Consider the following 20,650-nt stretch of genomic DNA (forward strand, 5'->3'; position numbering starts at 1 on the left):
AATTATGTTTTCAGATGACATGACTTTATATGCAGAAAACCCTAAAGATTCCCCCAGAGAACTTATTGGAACTAATAAATGAATTCAGCAAAGTAGAAGGATATCAAGTCAACACATAGAAGCAGCTGCATTTCTCTACACAAACAACACACAACCTGAAAAGGAAATTACAAAAATAATCCCACTTATGGTAGCATCAAAAAGGATAAAATACTTAGGAATTAACCTAACCAAGGAGGTTAAAGATTTGTACAATGAAATCTATGAAACATTTCTGAAAGAAGTAAAAGAAGGCAGAAATAAATGGAACCACGTCCCCCATTCATGGATCAGAAGACTTAATATTCTTAAAATGTACATACTACTGAAAGCAATCTACAGATTTTAATCCCATACGTGTCTAAATCTTAAGGGTGTCTTTTGCCAAAAAACATGTCCTAAAATTCATAGGAAATCTCAAGGGACCCCAAAGAGCCAAAACAATCTTGAAAAAGAAGAACAAACCTGGATGATACAGACTTACTGATTTCAAAACTTATCACAAAGCTACACTAACCAAAACAGTCTAAAACTGGCATAAAGACAGGCATATGGAACAATGGAATAGAAGAAGTGACCGAGATGGTCAAGTGATTTTTGACAGGAGTGCCAAGACTATTCAATGAGGGGGAAAGGACAGTATTTTCAACAAATGGTGCTGGGAAAACTGGGTGTCCACATGCAAAAGAAAGAAGCTGGACCCTTACCTAATACCACACACAAAAATTAATTTGAAATGGATCAAGGGCCTAAATATAAGACCCCCCAAAATAAAGTGCTTAGAAGAAACAGAACAAAAGCGTCACAGCTTTGCATTTGGCAATGATTTTTTGGACATGACATCAAAGGCACAGGTAACAAAAGAAGAAATTGGCAGATCAGACTTCATAAAAATTTTTAAATTTTGTACATCAAGACACACCACCTCTGGAATAAAAAAACAACCATAGAATGGGAGATGATATATACAAATCATATATCCGATAGGGAATTTATATCCAGAATATATAAGTCCTAAAACTCAACAACAATAACAACAAACAATCCAGTTTAAAACTGGGCAAAGAAATTGAATAGACATTTCTCCAAAGAAGATATATGAATGACCAATAAGCACATGAAAAGATGCTCACCATCACTAATCATTAGGGAAATGCAGATCAAAACTACAATGAGATACTAACCTCAGCCTTAAAATAGCTACAAAAAAAAAAAGTATTGGTAAGGATGTGGAAAAACTGGAACCCTTGTACACTATCGGTGAGAATGTAAAATGGTGCAGCCACTGTGGAAAACAGTATGGCAGTGCCTCAGTTAAAAACAGAATTACCATGAGATCTAGCCATTCTAGTTCTGGGTGTATACCAAGAAGAATTGAAAGCAGGGTCTTAAAGAGATACTCATACATCCATGTTTGTAGCATCCTTTTTCACAATAGCTAAAAGTTGGAAGCAACCTGAGTGTCCAATGACAAATGAATGGATAAGCAAAATGTGATATATACATGTAATGGACTATTAGTCAGCCTTAAAAAGGAAACAGATTCTGTAATATGCTACAATAGGGATAAACTTCGAGGACATTATGCCAAGTGAAATAAGCCAGTCACAAAAAAGACAAATACTATAAAATTCTACTTACATGAGGTACTTAGAACAGATAAATTTATAAAAACAGAAATTGTAGTGGTGGTTGCCAGCGGGTAGACAGAGGGAAAATGGACAGTTATTGTTATTGGGTACAGTCTCAGTTTTACAAGATGAAAAATGTTATGGGGATGGATGGGAGTAATGGGAATCTATTTAATACCACCGAACAGTACACCTAAAAATGGTTAAGACATAGGGGCGCCTAGGTGGCTCAGTCAGTTAAGTGTCCAACTCGTGATTCTGGTTCAGGTCATGATCTCAGGGTCATGAGATCAAGCCCACCATTGGGTTCTATACCAGGTGTGGAGCCTGCTTAAGATTCTCACTCTCTCCCACCCCCTTTGCCCCTCCCCATCCCAATCTCTCTCCAAAAAAAAAAAAAAGGTTAAGGTAAATTTTATGTTTTGTGTATTTTACTACAATTTTTAAAACCCTACAAAATAGTAACTATGTGAAGGACAATGGTGACAAAAATGACCCTTCTCTTACCTTCATCAAGCAGCCAGCAAACACAAGGAAGCCTTTTGAATGCAGATGCTTGGCCAAGGAGAACCCAAATCCCGAGTCACAGCCTGTGACCAGGACGGCTTTGCTGCCAACCTGTTTCAGAAGATCAGACCCCACATTAGGAACCCAGGATCCCAAGAGCATAGTGACCAAGCAAACCTCCTCTGGGCAGTGACAATTAGTGCTTCCTAAGTGGGCCAGTCCCAGCCCTGCCCACCTGCCCTTGGCTCTTAGATTAGCACCATAATAGAGCAGAGTGCTTGGCACTCCAAATCAGGAGACGAGGTTCTAACCCAAATTCTGCCACCAACTGGCAATGCTACCTGGGGAAGTCACTGCCCCCTTCTGGACCTCAGTTTCCTCATCTACAACCCCCAGCATCACCACCCCCCATCACCACAGTATTTATCATTTCTTACTCTGTGCAAGGCACTCCGCACACATTTTTCTTATTTAATACCTCACAGTAACTCTACACAGTAAGTAGCATTATTACACCAGGTTACAAGTGAGGAGACATATTTTCTAAATGCCCAAAGTAGTCAGCCCGTGGTAGAGCTGGAAGAGAGAGAATCCCAAATCTGAACTCTTAACCCCTAACTTTATCTTTGGCAGGGGTGGGGCGGTTGAGAGAGTGAGAAAGTGGTTCCAAGCATCCCAGGGGCACTGAAGCCCCGCTCTGAAGTGGCCCAGGGCTGGGGGCCCCTAGGGAAGGGCTGTGACCACCATAGCAGGGCTGCCACTCACCGGCTTCACCTCATCGGAATAAGCACGACGGCTGCTAGGGACCAGGGAGGCGGAGTAAAACAGCAGTGAGCGCCTGCGGGAGAAGAGGAGCCATGAGCAAAGGCTGTGCTCCTACCTGCACCTCACGCCCGGGGCAAACAACTCAGAGGACCCTCAACCACCAGTGTGGCCCCCATGGCTCCCGACCCTAAGCCGCTGAGGACAATCTGCTGGTACTACTGGGGAAGATGGTCCTAACTCTGTCCGCCAGGCTTGCTAGGCTGCGACAAAGTCAGCCTGCAGGTGCAGTGGCCATTTTTGCCACTGTGAAGGAATCACCCTCCGGCAATACAGCTTTGTTACCAGAGCCTTCTGCAAATTCAATGTCTTCACCTCTGGGTTTTACGCTGCTTCCTGATAGTTTGTTTTCTTTCCCCTTTTTTTTTTTAAAGATTTTATTTATTTATTTGACAGACAGAAATCACAAGTAGGCAGAGAGGGAAGCAGAGACGGGGGAGGGGAAGCAGGCTCACCACTGAGCAGAGAGCCCGATGCGGGACTCCATCCCAGGACCCTGAGATCATGACCTGAGCTGAAAGCAGAGGCTTTAACCCACTGAGCCACCCAGATGCCCTCCCTTTTTTTTTTTTTTTTTAAGATTTTATTCATTGGAGAAAGAGAGAAAACATGAGTGGGGGGAAGGGCAGAGGGAGGGGGGAAGCTGGTCCCCCGCTGACCAGGGAGCCCAGTGCAGGGCTCTATCCCAGGACCCTGAGATCATGACCTTAGCCGAAGGCAGAGGCTTTAACCCGCTGAGCCCCCCAGGCGCCCCTTGTTAGTTTTTTTCAACTAAACTTTTGTTTTGAAATAATTATAGATTCAAATGCAGTTAAGAAATAACACAGAAAGACGCCCTGTAACTTATTACCCAATCTCCCCCAGTGGTAACATTTTGCAAACCTATAGCACCATATCACAATCAGGATATTGGAACAGATGCAGTGAAAATACAGCACATTTCTGTCACCACAAGGATCCCTCCTGTTACCCTTTTAGAGCCACACCCATTCCGGTCCACCCCACGTCCTCCTTAACCACTAATCTGTTGTCCATCTCTATCATTTTGTCCTTTCAACAATGTTATATAAATGGAGTCACACAGTATATAACCTTTTGGGATTGTCTTTTCACTCAATGTAATTTTCTGGAGATTCAACCACATTGTTGAACGTATCAATAATTTGTTTTTTTATTGCTAAATTGTTTTCGATGGTATGGGTATACCACAGTTTTTTTAACTATCAACTATCTTTGTTGACTCATTTTTGTTTTTAGGTAGGCTCCATGCCCAATGTGGGGCTCACGCTCAACTCTAAGATTGAGTCACAAACTCTACCAACTGAGCCCATCAGTCACCCCTAACCAACATTCTTAAGAACAACTATTCAAGAGCATCCATGCTGTTTCCGGTTTAGGGTTATTACAAGTAGAGCTGCTATGAACATTCCTGTGTAAGTTCTTGTACAAGTCTGCTCTCTTAAGTAAGTACCCAGGGGAACCATTGCTGGGTCATATGGCAGATGCGTAGTTAGTTTTTAAGAAAATGTCAAACTGCTTTCCAGAGCAGTGAGCATTGTACATTCCCAGCCCCAAGGGATCCACTTTCTCTCTCTATCTTCACCAGCATTTGGTGGTGTCACATTTTTTTTTTATTTTAGTCATGTTGATTATGGTGGTTTCAATGTGCATTTCTCAAATAGCTAATGACATTGAACATTTTTTTTTTAAGATTTTATTTATTTATTTGACAGGCAGAAATCACAAGTAAGCAGGGGCGGGGGGGTGGGAGCGGGGAAGCAGGCTCTCCACTGAGCAGAGAGCCCAATGCAGGGCTCTATCCCAGGACCCTGAGATCATGACCTGAGGTGAAGGTGGAGGCTTAACCCACTGAGCCACCCAGGCGCCCCGACATTGAACATCTTTGCCTGTGCTTATTTGCCATCTGTATATCCTCCTTGGTAAAATGTCTCTTCATGTCTTTTGTCCATATTCTTCTTAAAAAAAAAAAAAAAGAAAGAAAGAAAAGAAAAGAAAAGAAAAGATTTTATCTTCAAATAATCTCCATATCCAGTGTGGGGCTTGATCTTAAAACCCTGAGGTCAGGAGATGAAAGCTCTACTGTCTGAGCCAACCAGGTGCCCCTCTTTGGTCCATATTCTAATTGTAATGTATTGTTCTTTCACTATTGAGTTCTGAGAGTTCTTTACAGGTTTTAGAGGCTAGTCCTCTGTTACATATGCAGGATGTAAATATTTTCTCCTATTGGGCAAGCTGTCTTTTCTTCCTCTCACAGGGTCTTTTGCAGAGGGAACCTGTTTCATTTGGATGAAGTCTGATTTAGCGATGTTTCCTTTTATGGGCCACGCTTTTGGTGTCAAGTTTCAGAATTCTTTGCTTATCCCAGAACCCGAGATTTTCTCTTGATTTTTTTCTAAAAGTTTGATAGTTTTATGTCTGACATTTTAGGTCCATGATCCATTTTGAGTTTTGTATACAATGTAAGACATAGGTCAAAGTTTATTTTTTTGCTTATAAATGTCCAACTGCTCCAGAACGTTTTTGTTTTGTTTTGGTTTGGTTTTTTTTGGAAATGTACACTTTTCTGCCTTGAATTGCTTTTGCACCTTTGTCAAACATCAGTTGGGGATATTTGTGTGGGTCTGTTTCTGGATTCTCTCTTAGATTTCGTTGAGCTATCTGCTCCCATCTTATTTTTCTTTTTCAAAATTGTTTTTGCTATTTTATTTCCCTTGTTTAGTCCTATAAATTTTCAAACAATCTTGTCCTTATCCACAAAAATCTGACTGTGATTTTGATAGAGATTGTGCTAAACTCATATATCAATTTGGGTGAAACTGATATTTTTACTTTTTCAAGTTCTTCAATCCCTGAACTTAGTATGGGTCTCCATTTATTTAGACCATTGATTTCTTTCATCAGCACGGTACAGTTTCCTGCAATACAAATCCTGTGCATGCTTACTGTATTTATACCTCTGTATCTCATTTTTTTGAGCATTTTAAATGGTATTGTTTTAAATTTTGACATCCTCAAGTTCATTGTCAGGCTATAAAAATACATTGTTTTGTGTGTTATCTCAATTCCTGGAATAAACCCATTTTTCAAAGTTTCTATTTTTATGTATTGCTGAATTCTATTTGCTAATATTTTAAGATTTTCGCATCTCTATTCATGAGGAACATTAGTGCGTGGGTCTCTTTTTTTGTGCAGTCTTTGTCTGGCTAGGGAATCAGGGTAGAACTACTTTCATAAACTAAACTGGGAAGGGTTAGTGCTGGGTAGGGATGGAGTTCCCTACAAGGTCTCCACTCCTACTGCCTGGCTGGGAGGGGCTGGAGGGTCTCACTACTGCTCCCAACATGCATGGGAGCATGGGGTCTCATTACTGCTGGGAGACTGGTGAAGTCCTGACTCTCCCGGACTCCCACCCAAGCAGGCAGGGTGCCTGATTACTGCTGGGTGGGAACAAAAGGCTTGGCCCCTCCTTGGCGTTCTCGGATACTACCTCTACTGAAGGGACTGGGGTACCCCACTACAGCCGGGGTGAACTGGAGGTTGAGGCTCAGTACAGCTTTTGCAGGTGCAGGGAGGGGTGGAGCCATAGCACTTCCTGTGGTGTTTGGCTGGAGTAGAGCAATTACTGTCTCCAGTTTTCTGTCTTGCTAGGCCGGTCTTTGGGCTAGAGAGAGCAGACTCCTACTGGGGCTTTTTGTCCTGAGCTGTCATTTCTGTGCTGCCAGCCACTTCAGCTCCAGGTGTGGGGTAGATGAAGGGCAAAGAAAACCTAAAGAGCTCATCACTGTGTTGTTTCTTGGGCCCTGAGGTCCCTAGCTGATCCATCTTCTTCTCCCCATCTTCTAGAGTCTTGTTATGCCTTTTTATATAACCTGGGGGCTTTAGTTGTATCCAATGGGAGGAACAGAGAAAAATACATCTACTCCATCTTTCCAGAAGAAGTACTGTTCGTTTTTTTTTAAGCTATTTTTTAAAAATTTTATTTATTTATTTGAGAGGAGAGAGAGAGAGCAAGAGAGGGGGAAGGGGCAGAGAGAGAGGGAGAAACAGACACCCAGCTGAGCAGGAAGCCTGACATGGGGCTTAATCCCAGGACCTGAGATCATGACCTGAGCCCAAGGCAGACGCTTAACCAAGTGAGCCGCCCAGGTGCTCCAAAGTACGGTTAATTTTTAAATGAATACTAAACCAGAAACAGTAAATAGAGGTGGCAGGGTCACCTGAGCAGCTGGTGAACAGGGGAGAGGAGGTAGGAGATAAATTTGCTTTTTACCATGTACTATTTTGTACTATGTGAATATATTACCTATTCAAAACACAAAGCTTTTAAAATATTCATAAAAATATGTTATCCCAGGGTGCCTGGGTGGCTCAGTCAGTTAAGCAGCTGCCTTCAGCTCAGGTCTGACCTCAGTGTCCTGAGATGGAGCCCTGTGTCAGGCTCCCTGCTCAGCAGGGAAGTCTGGTTTTCCCACTCTCTCTGCCCCTAAAAAAATACTTTTTTAAAAATGTGTTATCCAACATTCTTAAGAACAATGGGTTCACTAGACAGAAACGAGGGTCCACTAGGAAAGTCAGCCAAAGTAAACTCCTGTCCTTTTGAATTGCCACAGCAGAGTCTCTTTGGATTTTAAGTCCTGGAGCATGGTGGTCTTAAGTGTGAGCGGAATGGTATGGTTAGTACACCCAAAGGTAGTTAAATGACTTTATTCAAAGAGAATCACTGTTTTCCCCAAGACCTCAGGGGTTAATCTGCAAAAAGAACGTGTCTCTCCTGGACCAGATTTTATGTGTTCTTTCCCTGCAAGTTCCCTCTGTGCTACTTGATAATATAAAAAGTAACAGAAAGGTCACAGCAAGAGAGAGAATTTATTTCAAACTGATTTGCTGCCAGATTTTTTCTAATCTACCTCCCCATTCTCAAATACTTTTCAGGCCCAAACTTGACTCTCTTTGGGTGTCTTACAGTAAGCTCTATAACTCAAACAAACCCAGCTGTCAGTGGAGATTTCCTCCTCTCCAGAGAACACAATGCTCCACCCCTCCACACCCACCGCTAAGAGGCAGAACCCTGACAAGTTGAGTGAATGGAGCCAGTGTGAGCATGGGGAAGCTCCCACAACATCAGAGTATCCTGCTGGGGACGGCCTGGCCTCCCAGCCTTTGCCCCATGGCCGTTGCAGATGCGGCAGGATCCCCAGCTTGGGATTGCTTCTCAGTCTGGAGGGTCCCTGGGCCTGGGAAGGCCTCACTACCTCCATTCTCAAGCTTCAGTTGACAGGCATCTGGGAAGCATGTTAAAATGCAGACTCCCAGGTCCCTCCCATTGACACTCTGATTCAGCACGAAGAAGTGGCAGCAAGCTGTGGGTCAACCCACCCCTTACTCCAGCCGCCATGCTTGTCTTGCAGGTGGTACAAGTTCAGCTCAGGACAGTCAGTGTTCTGAGGGGTGGAACCCCAAAGAGGCAGCAGCCACATTCAGAGAAGACCTCACCGACTGCTGTCCTAACCTACAAGTGCAATCAGATGGGGCAGAGAAGGTACAACCTGGCACTTTCCCCAAGGGCCTGTGGAAGAACCTCCTGGTCCCCAGAGCATCCAGGAACTTGCCAGGCCACATCTGAGACACCACCCCATGCTGGCCAGGGCATCAATTCTGGCTTCTTCTCCATCTTGTGTCTCTTCCATCATGAATCAGCCACAATAACCCAGCTTTCTGCAGCAAGGAGTCATGATTAAGTAATTGGACAGACTGACTATACCAAGACGATGGGGTCTAGGAGGGACAAATGTCAGTGACAGAGTGCAGCCTGGGAGAAATATGGCCTCACGCGGCAGCATATGCAAAAACAATACAGTCCAGTCAACCATGAATCCTAAGGGATGTGGCTGCCAACGGAATCTACAGGAGCCAAGGCTGGAAGGGATAAAGGAGCCCTTCTCCACTCTGCCCAGATCAGGCTCTCCTGGAGTATTGCGTGTCAGGCCCAAGCAGGCGGAGCTGAGCACCGGCCCAGCTGGTTTGTGTAAACAGGATCCTGGAGGTGGGAAATGATCAGTAACTCACCTCTCCGGGGCCAGCACCAGAGCCTTCCACTGAAGCCAGAAACTCAAAATCCGAGGGCTATGCAGAGCCAGTAAGTAGGGCAGGCTGTCAGGTCAGAGTCCTTCAAGAGAGCTGGGCTCCATTCCCCCTTCCAGGGGATACGGCCCTTGTGGGAAAGGCCATTTCATTCTCCTCTTCTATGATGTCCTCTGCTAGTTGAAGCCCGTTTCCAACCAAGCCTCTGTAGCCCATGGAAATGCTTTTAAGCAAATCGTCCTAAAAGCCTAAATGCATGTTCTTCCAGACAGACTTATTTATTGGCAGAGAAAATATCCATTGATTTTCTAGCTGCTGAGACTTTACATTTCACCTGACCCTTAATTTCACTCCTCTCAAATATAAAAGAATAGAAAGCATATTGTTTTTTCCTTGCTCTGGCTGCAAAAGAAGAAAATGGGGTAATAGAGCACTCTGAATCCCCTTGGAAAAGGCAATTCCAGAAGTTCTCAAAGAAGAGCTACTTATTTAATTTGTACTTACTGCTTTCTCTAAATCACTCAAACCATTCCAGGAAACCTTGGGACATTTTCATTAACTGGTTTCATGTGTAAGATTTAAATACAGCAATTATCCAAGTGATCAAAGAATTGAAACACATCAACATTCTATGCCTTCTGGGGCACCTGGGTGGCTCAGTCGGTTAAGCATCCGCCTTTGGCTCTGGTCATGATCCTGGGATCGAGTCCTCCATCAGGCTCCTTGCTCATCGGGGAGTCTGCTTCTCCCTCTCCCACTGCCTGCCACTCCCGTTGCGTGTACTCTCTCTCTCTCTGTCAAATAAATAAAATCTTAAAAAAAAAGCTCTATGCCTCCTGATGCAATGTTCCTTCCAAGTGGGGCGTCACCTCACTTAAGGGGGGGTCCTTCCAAACACACACACATATGAATGTACACACAAAGAAACACCACACAACCCTAACTGACATTCTTCCAAAGTGGCAAGGTCATGAACAACCAAGACTGAAGAACCATTCCCAGTAGGAAGAGTTTGAGGACCCACGACAACTAAAGGTACTGTGGGAGCCCACCAGAAAAGGTCCATTAGTAGGCCACTTGGTGAAATCTGCATCAGCAGATTAGTTCATCGGTATTACCGCAGCAGTCACTTCCTGGTTTATAAGGTCACACTACGGTTTGTGAGAGGTCAACATACGGGGAAGTGAGGTGAAGGAGATACAGGAACTCTCTGTACTCCTTCTGCAACTTTCACATAAGGGCAATTATTTCAAAAGAAAAAGCTGAAAAACACAAAGCAGGGATGAAAGATCTTCTGTGCCCTGTGAAGGTCTTTGTCTTCTGAGGACAACTTTGTTTCCTCTGCTGGTGACAGCAGGAACTGACAGACATCTTTTGAGAGTCAGGCCTTCTTAGCTCCTGCAGCATCCATGTGTGACAAACTCTGTTTTGCTCACAAACTGTGACCCTCAAGGGCACCCCCAGCCTTTTGCTTCTTACCTTGTTCCATTTTCTCTGTCATAGCAACTCAGGGTTCTCCCTGGCAGCTGTGACAGGGGTCTGAAGAGGCGGATGGACAGCATGGTGGCCACGAGAGGTAGAACGGTGGATCGCCTTCTGGTGGGTTCTGAAACACAAAATGCACCCTCAGCATTGCCTTGTTGCCTCCATGGGCATACCCTTCGGGACTGAGGCAGGGTCCTCCCGCACATCCCTCATGAAGCTGCTGCTTCCTATGATGGAAAAAGTCAGGAACTGCGTTCTAGTTCTGGCTGTGCCACCACCTCCTTGGGCAACCATGGGCGGGCTGTCACCCACCTGTAACGTGAGAAGGTGGGACCGGACAGGTGATCTGACAACCAAGTGAAGTATCAACCACAGGGGACACTTGAGGACCCACCCCATGGGTCATGGAGCCTCACGGAGCCCCATTCTCATCTGTGTTCCCCATAACCAGCAGATCATCAGTCTGTGGTGACCCCGGGCATCAACCTGCACGCTGTTTGGCCACAGGCCTCCAAGTGCAGCTCTTCCAGCCCCGCACAAATCACTGGGCTCCACCCAGCCCCTTTCTCCCCCAGCCCACCACACATAGGGTCTGGCTCTGACGCTCAACTCAGCAGTAGCTCTGGAGCCTGGAGACTGGAGCTAGAAGGTGAGACACACTTCCATCAACCTTAATTAAAACACACACACACACTGAGTCTCACACCTGCCCCACCCTCTTCTGAAGTCACATCAACCTTATTCCAACAAGGCCATGTACCACAGGGTCTCACCTTAAGTTACCTTAAGGCTACTCAGCACCAGGACTAGCTGTGCACAATTAACTTAGTGGCCCTCCAGGCTGGAGGGCTGGGGGTGGGTGGGGGGGAGGAGGGGGCACCAGGAGGGAGCTGAGCAAGGCAACCACAGCCAGAGGAGCTGCTGGTCTTTTCCTGGTGGACCATCCTAGCCTCTCATTTGCACATCTGCCTGTAGTTTGTTACAACATTGTTATTGGGAACAGGGCTGTGCCTGGGAGGCAGCTCCTCCAGGCCCTCGTGCTGCCACCTGAACCCAACTAAGGACCAGCCACCAGGGCCACTTGGTCAAGAACTCAATTCGTTATCTAGCCAACTACCGCACAGTTCACTGTGGGCAGCAGGTGGAGGTGTCTGATCTGTTCAATCCTCAAGAAAAGGAAACAAATAGGAATTGCTTGGCCTGTGTGATCCTTCCCGGACTACACGGCAGGTTCTTGCTTCCACTCCTGTCCCTCCTCACCACAGCATTCTCAGCACTGTACTCAGAAAGATCTTTATAGATCCATCAAGTGGGGGCCTGGGTGGCTTGGTCGGTTAAACGTCGGCTCAGGTCATGATCCCAGGGTCCTCGGATTGAGCCTCCCAACAGGCTCCCTGATCCGTGGGGAGTCTGCTTCTCCCTTCCCCTACTCATGCTCTCTGCCTCTCTCTCAGATAAATAAAATCTTAAAAATATATATATATGTAAAATATATAAAAATATATTTATAATATCATATCATATATTTATAATATATAATATGTGTGTATATATATAATATATATATATTATATATATATATAAAATATCAGTCAACTTATGTGACTTCTTTGCCTAAAAGCCTCTTCTCCATGCCTGCTGGGCACAGACCTCTGTCTCCCTTCCCAGGCTCCTCTGGTACCACGCTACCCTGGGCCACGCTGACCTTCTGAAAGCTTCTGGTATGTGTGCCAAGCTCTTTCCTGCCTCAGGGCCCCAGTCTTTGCTCCTCCCTCACTCTAGGTAGCTGAGTCCTTCTGACTCTTCAGACTTCAGAGGGGCTGTCCCAGATCCCCCAGGCAGCGCACAGAGCCTGCTCTCTGTAAGATCATTCTTCAATCCCAAACCACCATGTTTCTTTACTTTATCCTCCCCTTCTGGATCGTAAGCTTGGAGGGGACAGGAGCCTTGTCCACATCCCTCATGCCGGGAAGAAGCCTAACACAAAGGAGGCGTTCAGTGAGAGTGGGGTGAGCTGTGTGTAGAAAGGTGGCCTGGAGCCAAAACTAGAGTTACCACAGCGAGCATTCGGCAGGCAACAGCAACACAGAGCCCAAACCGGCCCTTCAGAGAAGGCACAAGGCCAGGGGGCACGCCCCTCCCCCGCCCCTGCAGCTGAGTGGGCCTAGCTCAGGCACCTCAGCCTCTCTCCTCAGGACTGGAGTCTGAGCTCACTGCCACTGGGGCACTCCAAATCCAGCAGTCTATAATTAAAGCCCTTCATCCCTTCTGCTCAGTGCCTTGGCAGAGATGACTTCAGTATTATCTCCACACAGAGGGCTGCTTTCAATTTTATTTTCCCTCAAGTCAGCACTATGGGAAAGTGCTCGAGTAAAAATAGCTTAAAATACATGAAAACTCGGCCCTTTGAATAATGCGCTGTTGGTGACATTTTCTCTGACATACAGAACAGTAGGATTTTAGATCTCTTCTTCCTTTTTAAGTTTCTAAAACATGTTGCTTTCCCCACGGCAAACACAGTGCTACAGGCCATGGGATTCCCAAGCAGGCTTTGGGGATGTTTGCCATCTTAATGCCTGGTGCTGGGCTTTCTTCTCTGTAAATATGAAGTTCTCAAACTTGAAAAGCCCTCACTTGCCTTTCGGTTTGGAAACAGAGGTGGCTGGGAGAGGTGCGAGTGGCAAGAAGGCAGAACACCTTTGGGGGTGGTAGGTGGGGGACAGTCTCCTGGGCCTTGAACCCAGTCAGCTGCCCCAGGGGAACTTGGCACAGAGGACTTGACTGCCAGGGACCAAACTTATAAGATACTATCATGAAATCAAGATGCTTACATGCCAATCTGGAATCTGGGAGGAAATTTTCTTTTCCTCTCTTTTCTTTTCTTTTTAAAGATTTTATTTTTTTATTTGAGAGAGAGAGAGAGAGAGAGAGAGCACAAGCAGAGGGAAGGGCAGAAGGAGAGGGAGAAGCAGACTCTCCACTTAACTGGCTGAACCACCAGGCATCCCAAGGGAGAAACTTTTCTGATACTAAGAGCACCTGGGTCTACTCTCCAGGGCACCCTCTTTCCATTTTCAATGTGGCACCCATGCATAACCTGTGGTATGTACCTTCTCTCCAAAAAAATAGTGTGTGCATCCTCGCCCCAGTGCTGGGCTCCCCTGTGGCATGCTGACAGAACTAACTCACGGAGGACGTAGCTACTTGGTTGCATTCCTGTGGGTTAGGATCAAGGTCTCTCTTGCAAGGGACAGACATTCCCCACCCTGAAATCCTTGGAAAAAGTGAGGTCATCAGCAGGCAACAGGAACACAGGAGGCAGGCCTTAGGCAGGAAAGAGAATGTATGTGTCTTCAGACATGAAGTCTGGATGGGTCTTGGCACTACCTCTTGGGAAAAGTAGCCCCTATCCTACTGAGGAGGGCAGGATGGGTTTAGGCAAGAAATGTTCCTATGTAGGAACCCCACACTAAAGAGCTTAAGACCAGTGAGCTTCTGTGTGAGATTCGAACATCTGACAACCGGGAGCCTGCCTCCAGTGTGTTCCACCTGGCTGTTTCTGTTTGGCCAGCCTAGTGTTTTAAAAGGCAATGTAACTAGGCAGCTAAGTTATGCTTTAACACAACACAAAGTTTACACCTACTATCTATCTTAAACCTCCCCACAATTACCTTTGTTAACTTCCTGGATTCTATGGGCATTTGAGTCTGAAATCCCTACTCAGAGATATATTTTCCTTTGGCCATTTCCCTTCTTGTTACTTAGCACAGGCTTGCCTGAAAGTTCCAGGCCAGCTCAGCTACACATGCTAACTGCATAGTTAACAGGGCTTCCATAAGGCCATGCAAAAGGGAAAACCTGCCAAGGCTTAAAGCCCTAATTCAAAAAAGATGACCATTATTCCTTAGAGAGAGGACTATTCTGGAACCAAAGTCTAAAAGCATTATAGAGGAACATTAAATGATAAAGCAGACAATGGTCTCACTACCATTTTATCACAGATGCAGAGGCGACTCATACAGCTCTCTGTGACAGAGACCTTCAGTAAAAGCCAAGGATTTACCAATACAGCCCAGTTCGGTGAAGGTAAACCTAACGCAGGCACTTCCATTAGTCTGAGAGACAGTCCAGTCACCTGATTAAAGTCAGGTGATGTCAGCTCTCCTCAGATAACACAGCACCAACACTCTCTGAAGTGGTGATCTTTCAGGTGTCTGTCCTGCTCACCCGATCCCTGCCCTTTCAGACCTGTCTCTCGCCCATAGGATTTGGCCTCCGCAGCTACACTTGGCCAGTGAGACCTCCCTTCTGGTCACTGAGGACTGGGTCAGGGAGAGAACCCATCATTCTGTCCCCTGGCGCTGTGAAAGAATGCAAATCAGCCTGGGGGTCCGGAGCAGGGACAAGTGATTAGCAGGTGGGGTTGGGGGAGCAGCTGTGCTACACTGCCCCCGAAGCCAGAGAGGATGGAGAAACCCAGCCTGCAGAGAGAAGAGTCAGGCACACATGCAGCAAGGAGGAGAGATGGACAGGGAGAAACAAGAGAAACAGAACAGCAGAGCCTCCTCCTGAAAGAGCTGCTTGAGACCCATTTGCCCTCCTGTCCTCCAGCTCTGCAAGGCACCCAAGGTCTTTATTCTCCATGGGATTTAAATAAGCTTAAAGTCTCTGTTCCTTGTGGCCAAAACAATACCAGTGAAAATGCACAGAAGCAGAGAGAACATTATTACTAATTCTTAAGCTTGCCCCATCTTGAGAATGCCAATAGATCTTGGCAGTGATAACAGGAAACCGTGTCTCCCCCTCTCTACTTCTCATCTGTCCTGCCCCGAGAGAAAGTATTAGAGCTGTCAAAATGGCCATAAGTGCCAGCTTAAGCAGGAACTCCACCCCTAGGATAATAGGGGTCACCTATCAAATTCAAGTCAGACCCCTAAACGATGGGACTCTCAGGGCTCCACTGGTGGGCTCTTCCCACACCCATCATGAGTGCTCAGAGCTTTAAATAGGATTTATATGCTGCCAACTCCTACTACATGTTTATCTCCAACCAGCCTTCTCCTCCAAACTCCAGATTCACATAGCCACCTGCCCATCCAACAGCTCCACTGGAATGTTTAATAGGTTATCTATTATAACTTATAATAACCCGTCCAGAGGCGCCTGGTGGTGGGTTAAAGCCTCTGCCTTCGGCCCAGGTCATGATCTCAGGGTCCTGGGATGGAGCCCCGCATCGGGCTCTCTGCTCAGCGGGGAGCCTGCTTCCTCCTCTCTCTCTCTCACTCTCTCTGCCTGCCTCTCTGCCTACTTGTGATCTCTGTCAAATAAATAAATTAAAAATCTTAAAAAAAATAATAATAACCTGTCCAAAATCGAGCCTGTGCTATGGCACTGAGTACCTGTTTCTCTACGTCTTCTTCATTCTTAATCCTTCTTTATTTTGCACTCTGCAGCCAAGCTGTCGGCAAATCCTGTCCCCACCTTCACAATGCGTCTAGAGCCCCTGCTATCATCTTTGTCTAAGCCGTCTTCATTTCTTGCCCGGATTATTGCAGTCGCCACCCAACTTGGCTCCCTGTTTCTACCCTTGTCCCCTTTCAGACACTGCTCAACACGGGCCTGCAGGATTCTGTGAAATGTAACCCAGATCGTGTCACTCCGGCACCAAACTCTTGCTGGCAGTAAAAGCCAAAATTACTGTAGATTGCCCCCAAGTCCCTCCACGATCTGGGTTTTCATCCCCGCCCCCACCATTCTGCGCCTTGGTTACAATGGCCTTCCTGCTATACTTAGAACATGACAAGTAAGCTCCTGCTTCAGAAACTTTGCCCTTACTTTCCCCTCTACTTGGAATATTCTATCCCCTCATTATCCACAAGGCTCCTTCTCACACTTCAATCTTTTACTCAAATGTTTCCCCAGTAAGACATTCTCTGGCTACCCCATCAATTCCACCCCCCCCATGATATTTTCTATTCCCCCTCCCCTCCCTCCTTCCCCCCCCTTGACTTACTACACTTTAACATTATACACACTGTACTTATTTATCTTATTTGTTATCTTGCAATCCCATTAGAACGTAAACTCTGAGAGCAGGGGATTTTGTCTGCTTTGGTCACTGTCATACCCCCAACACCTAACACTGCCCTCTGTACAGTAGGCACATAATATGTGAATTACTTAAGGGGCTTCTAGGCAGAGGTATACTATGACCAGACTTACTTTTTTAATACAATAAGCCTCACTGGGTTAAGAATAAACTGAGGATGAACAAAGGCAAAAGCAGGGAGACCATTTACATGCTGAGGCAGTAATCCAGAGCCACAGTTTATAGCCATGAAGGTTGTGCACTGCACAAGTCCAGTGAAATGTGCAAAGGTACTCTCTGGAGAAATACAGAAGGGTTGCGGGCCCTGGTGGAAACCATGAAGGTAACTAGAAGTGGTCAGAGTCTGGCTACCTTTTGAAGGTAGAGCCCCATATGATTTAACAGACAAATTTAATGTAGAATGTGCAAGAACAAAAAATCAAAGATATTTCCAAGATTTTTGGTGCAGATGTCAAATAATAATAATAATTATTATTATATCAGCACAACTGACAAATTAAAGAGCCATTCTATTCATAAGTTCTTACCACATTTCAAATCAGGGTATACAAGCCGGGCCTCACCTGGGCCTCCAAATCACTATAATTTTCTCATCTACTCATTACCATTTGCTATACCATCGCTCAAGAAGCCCTGTACTCTCCAGTTTCCATGTTTTGCTCATTCCATACCACATCTGACTTGTTCCGAAGACCAAGTGCTGATTCAAAGAACACTCCGCCAAGATGCCTTTCCTGATGCCCTGACTTTAAAAAATCAGTCTCTGGCCTACAGTTCCATTCCATCCTTTCCTTCTGTGCCTCTGTAATAGCACTTAGAACAGCACTTACCTAAGCAAGAAGTATTAGATGTATTTCTGCTTATAAGCACTCATAGCCCCTATCCACCAACTCCCACCTGGACTGTGCGCTCGCCACAGATAGGGTCCACGTGTTATAGCACTGACTTCCGCCTTCTCCAAAATACCTACTCTGGTGTCTGACAGGAAACAGACTCTATGCATATGTGTATGGAGAGAGTATGAAATATGCAGCAATTCCAAAGGTCAGCTTCCACGCTCGCCAGCGGTGTATTTAAACCCATGCAAAGCCGGGCTCCAAGGCTCAGGTAGAAAGTGGGACATATGCTGCGTCCTGAAGGATCCCGGCTGCAGGAGGCCTGCGAGCAGCCCTCCGTAATGAAAGACTTGCCTCTGCGACTACCCCCCCAACCCGGGCTAGCCCGTGACTGCATCAGCTGACTCGAGGCCGATTTTGGCCGACGGGCTGGAAAAAAACGCGCAGGGCTCAACGACGCGAACAGAGCCAAACCCGCCCCGAAGCGGCTGCGGACCGACAGCCAGGAGGACACCTTCTCTCGCAAACTCATGGACTCAAGCAGAAGCCCGGCGGCCCGCGGGCGGCCCGCGAGCGGCCCGCGCCACCCAGCTCCACCCCGCGCGGAGGGCCGCGCAGCCAATCGCAGGGCCGCAGTTCCTTCTGAAGGCGGGAGGCGGGAGCCAAGGGGCTCGGCTCGAGCCGCGCTCCCATTGGCTGAGACGGAACCACCCAGACAAAGCCCGGCAGTCGGGGCCCGCGACTGGGCGTGCCCGGGCCTACAACCACCCGGACATCCCAAACCCAGGCCGCCCCCGCGGCGCCTCCACCGTGCTCCCCACCCCCACTCCCCGGCCCCGGCCCCCTCCCCGTCCGGCTGCCTATTCGGTCCTCCAGCAGCCGCAGGCTCAGCTCGTGATCAAGGCGGTTGGTCCGGCAGCCTAACCGCTCTCTACCGTCCTTCCCTGGCCGCGGCGGTGGGGGGAAGGGGGGAGGGAGCACTCCCCAAGTCCTGAGGACAGGGCTTCGCAGAGGACGCAACGTGGGGCAGGAGGGAGACGCAGTGAAGAAAGGGGCGGCCCCAGCCTGGGGCTGGAACGACCAGCTTCGGTACCGGCTCGGTTTCCGACTACGAGATGACTTTGGGCCGCTTCCTTCCCTACTCGGGGGCCGGGGTGGTCTTCTGTTTAATGCGGAGGTGGGGAAGGATGAAGCCCGAGGGTTTCCCCTGGGCGCCTCGGGGCTGCGGGTTCAACCTGGGACTCCTCCCGAGCACATTTTGCCTAATAATAAACGCCAGGCGGGCTCCCAGAGCGAGGACTGAAGGCCCCGGAAGGCGGTGGGTGAGGGCCGCCTGGGACTGAGACGGATCTGGGCAGGATCCGTCCATCTTCCCACCCTTACCCCGGCCGCAGCTGCAGGGCCAGACCTACAGGAATCTGTGCCACATCCCCACCCGTATGGCCGCGCGAGGCCAAACCAAACTGAGCAGAGGGCGTCGGCGCTTGCCGCGGGAGCTGCAGAGATGCGGACCCCTCCTCTTACCCCAGACCAAATGGGTGGAGGGGCTCCGGCCGCGGAGGGCCCAGCCGGCGCGTTCCCCTGAGCCCAACGCTTCGCTGGTACCCGCGCTCCTGGCTTGGACGGCCCGGTGGGGGCGCTGCCGCCGTTTCCTTCTCGAAGCCCCTCTACACGCTCCCTCTACTGCGGCTTCCTACTTCGGCTCCGGGAGGCGGCCGAGCCTAGACACAGTGGGTGCACGCTGTCTGGCAGAGCCGGGCGGGGCGGACCGCGGGCGTCGCCGGGGCGGGGAGCGCTCCTGCGCTCTTTCCTTCCTTCTCTGGCGTCCCGCCCAGCCCTCCTCCCGCAGAGGGTACCCCCAATCTGGCTCCCAGCCCAAGATAAACCCCTTCCCAGGCGCTGAGCTCCACCGCCAGCCGCGTTCTGGAGAGTCTGGGGCTCTCGAGCTGGGAGGAGCAGGTGCCGCACCAGGAACTGAGGGAACCTGGTGAGGAGTGAGGCTTCTTCCAGCTTCTGTGCGTGTTTGCTGACTTTCGAACTCATCGGAGTTCGTTGGGTGGTTTTTATATTTGTCTTTTGATCGGATGGAATGCATTTAAAGAATTGCTCCTATGACTCTTTAAAGGTAATTTAAGCACAGGTCCCAGAGTTTAAACAATAAACGTCAGGGGAAATGGCCACAGAGCCGGGTGACCGCGCCAAGTTTCTAGGATGAAAAGCCGCCTAAGGAGAGAAGGAGACTGTCGACAAATTAGTGACAGGGGCTATGTTAACGTCAAATTACAGAAACGCTGATTGGAAAGGGACCAGGCAGATGAAAAAGGGACGGAAGTGCTGGCCTGGTGGGACTTTAGAAGAAACTTGTCAGCTCGGTTCCACGGGCTTCTTGAGAGTTACTGTTTCTACTTTATCCCCAGCTCCTGACACAATAGTGTCTTGAAGAATGGAAGGATCACAAAGGCAGGATGCACTTGATTCTCTGTACCCATTTTACAGACAAACTGAAGCCAGCGTACTTTTCTTCGGTGTTGTGTTTCAGAATACTAGCTCTGTACGCCATGCCACAGCCATGACATAAATCGTTACACTGGGTTGCTGGTTACACTTTGAGGGTTATGCATGGCTAGAAAAGCTTTTAATGAAAGGAAGAATTACCGTTTCCACCTAGAAAAATCAGAGGTCCTGACTTTGGACTGAGAATTGAACGGAAATGTAGTTCTAGTAATAGAAAACAGGGAAAGGACACTGGACCTGAAGTTATATCAGACTAAACCTTTGGCTGACCTCACAGCTTCCCAGCCTATTTTTTTATTCCAGCTTTGCTATGGCAAATGACTGAATTCAGGTGTTACCTGAGAGCACCTTGCCTCAGCTGCACCTTCGCTGGTCTGCACCTTCGCAGCTCTGGTCTTCGCAGTCAAAGCAGCCAAGGACCCCTGTGGGAAAGCCCTGCCCATTCTGACGCATGCGCAAAATTGCAAATGCAAAAGAACTAGCACTGCTAGAGACATGCTTTGAGGCAGAAGGGAACTGGTGGAGAAATATTCCCCTCTTCCATTCTTCCGGTGGGCAGTTCTGAGGTGCATTCTGTGTAGCTCCTAAGAGGACAGAGCCCCGGT

General features: G+C 47.7%; 1 protein-coding gene across 1 annotated transcript in view; it reads right to left on the reverse strand.

Annotated features, from left to right (window-relative positions):
* Positions 1-19,266, reverse strand: part of LOC111155145 (3-hydroxybutyrate dehydrogenase 1) — a 37,011-nt gene extending 17,745 nt beyond the window's left edge. Inside the window, exons 1-4 of the mRNA XM_022515219.1 lie at positions 19,056-19,266; positions 10,581-10,707; positions 2,943-3,015; positions 2,178-2,288 (exon numbers count right to left, since the gene is read on the reverse strand). Of these exons, the coding sequence (XP_022370927.1) occupies positions 2,178-2,288; positions 2,943-3,015; positions 10,581-10,663 (267 nt within the window). The 5' untranslated portion in view covers positions 10,664-10,707; positions 19,056-19,266. The remainder of the gene's footprint in view (positions 1-2,177; positions 2,289-2,942; positions 3,016-10,580; positions 10,708-19,055) is intronic.
* Positions 19,267-20,650: the final 1,384 nt, after the last annotated feature.

This window comes from Enhydra lutris, unplaced genomic scaffold (assembly GCF_002288905.1).
Source record: "Enhydra lutris kenyoni isolate GAN:26980312 unplaced genomic scaffold, ASM228890v2 scaffoldscaffold39, whole genome shotgun sequence".
NCBI classification, from domain to species: Eukaryota; Metazoa; Chordata; class Mammalia; order Carnivora; family Mustelidae; genus Enhydra; species Enhydra lutris.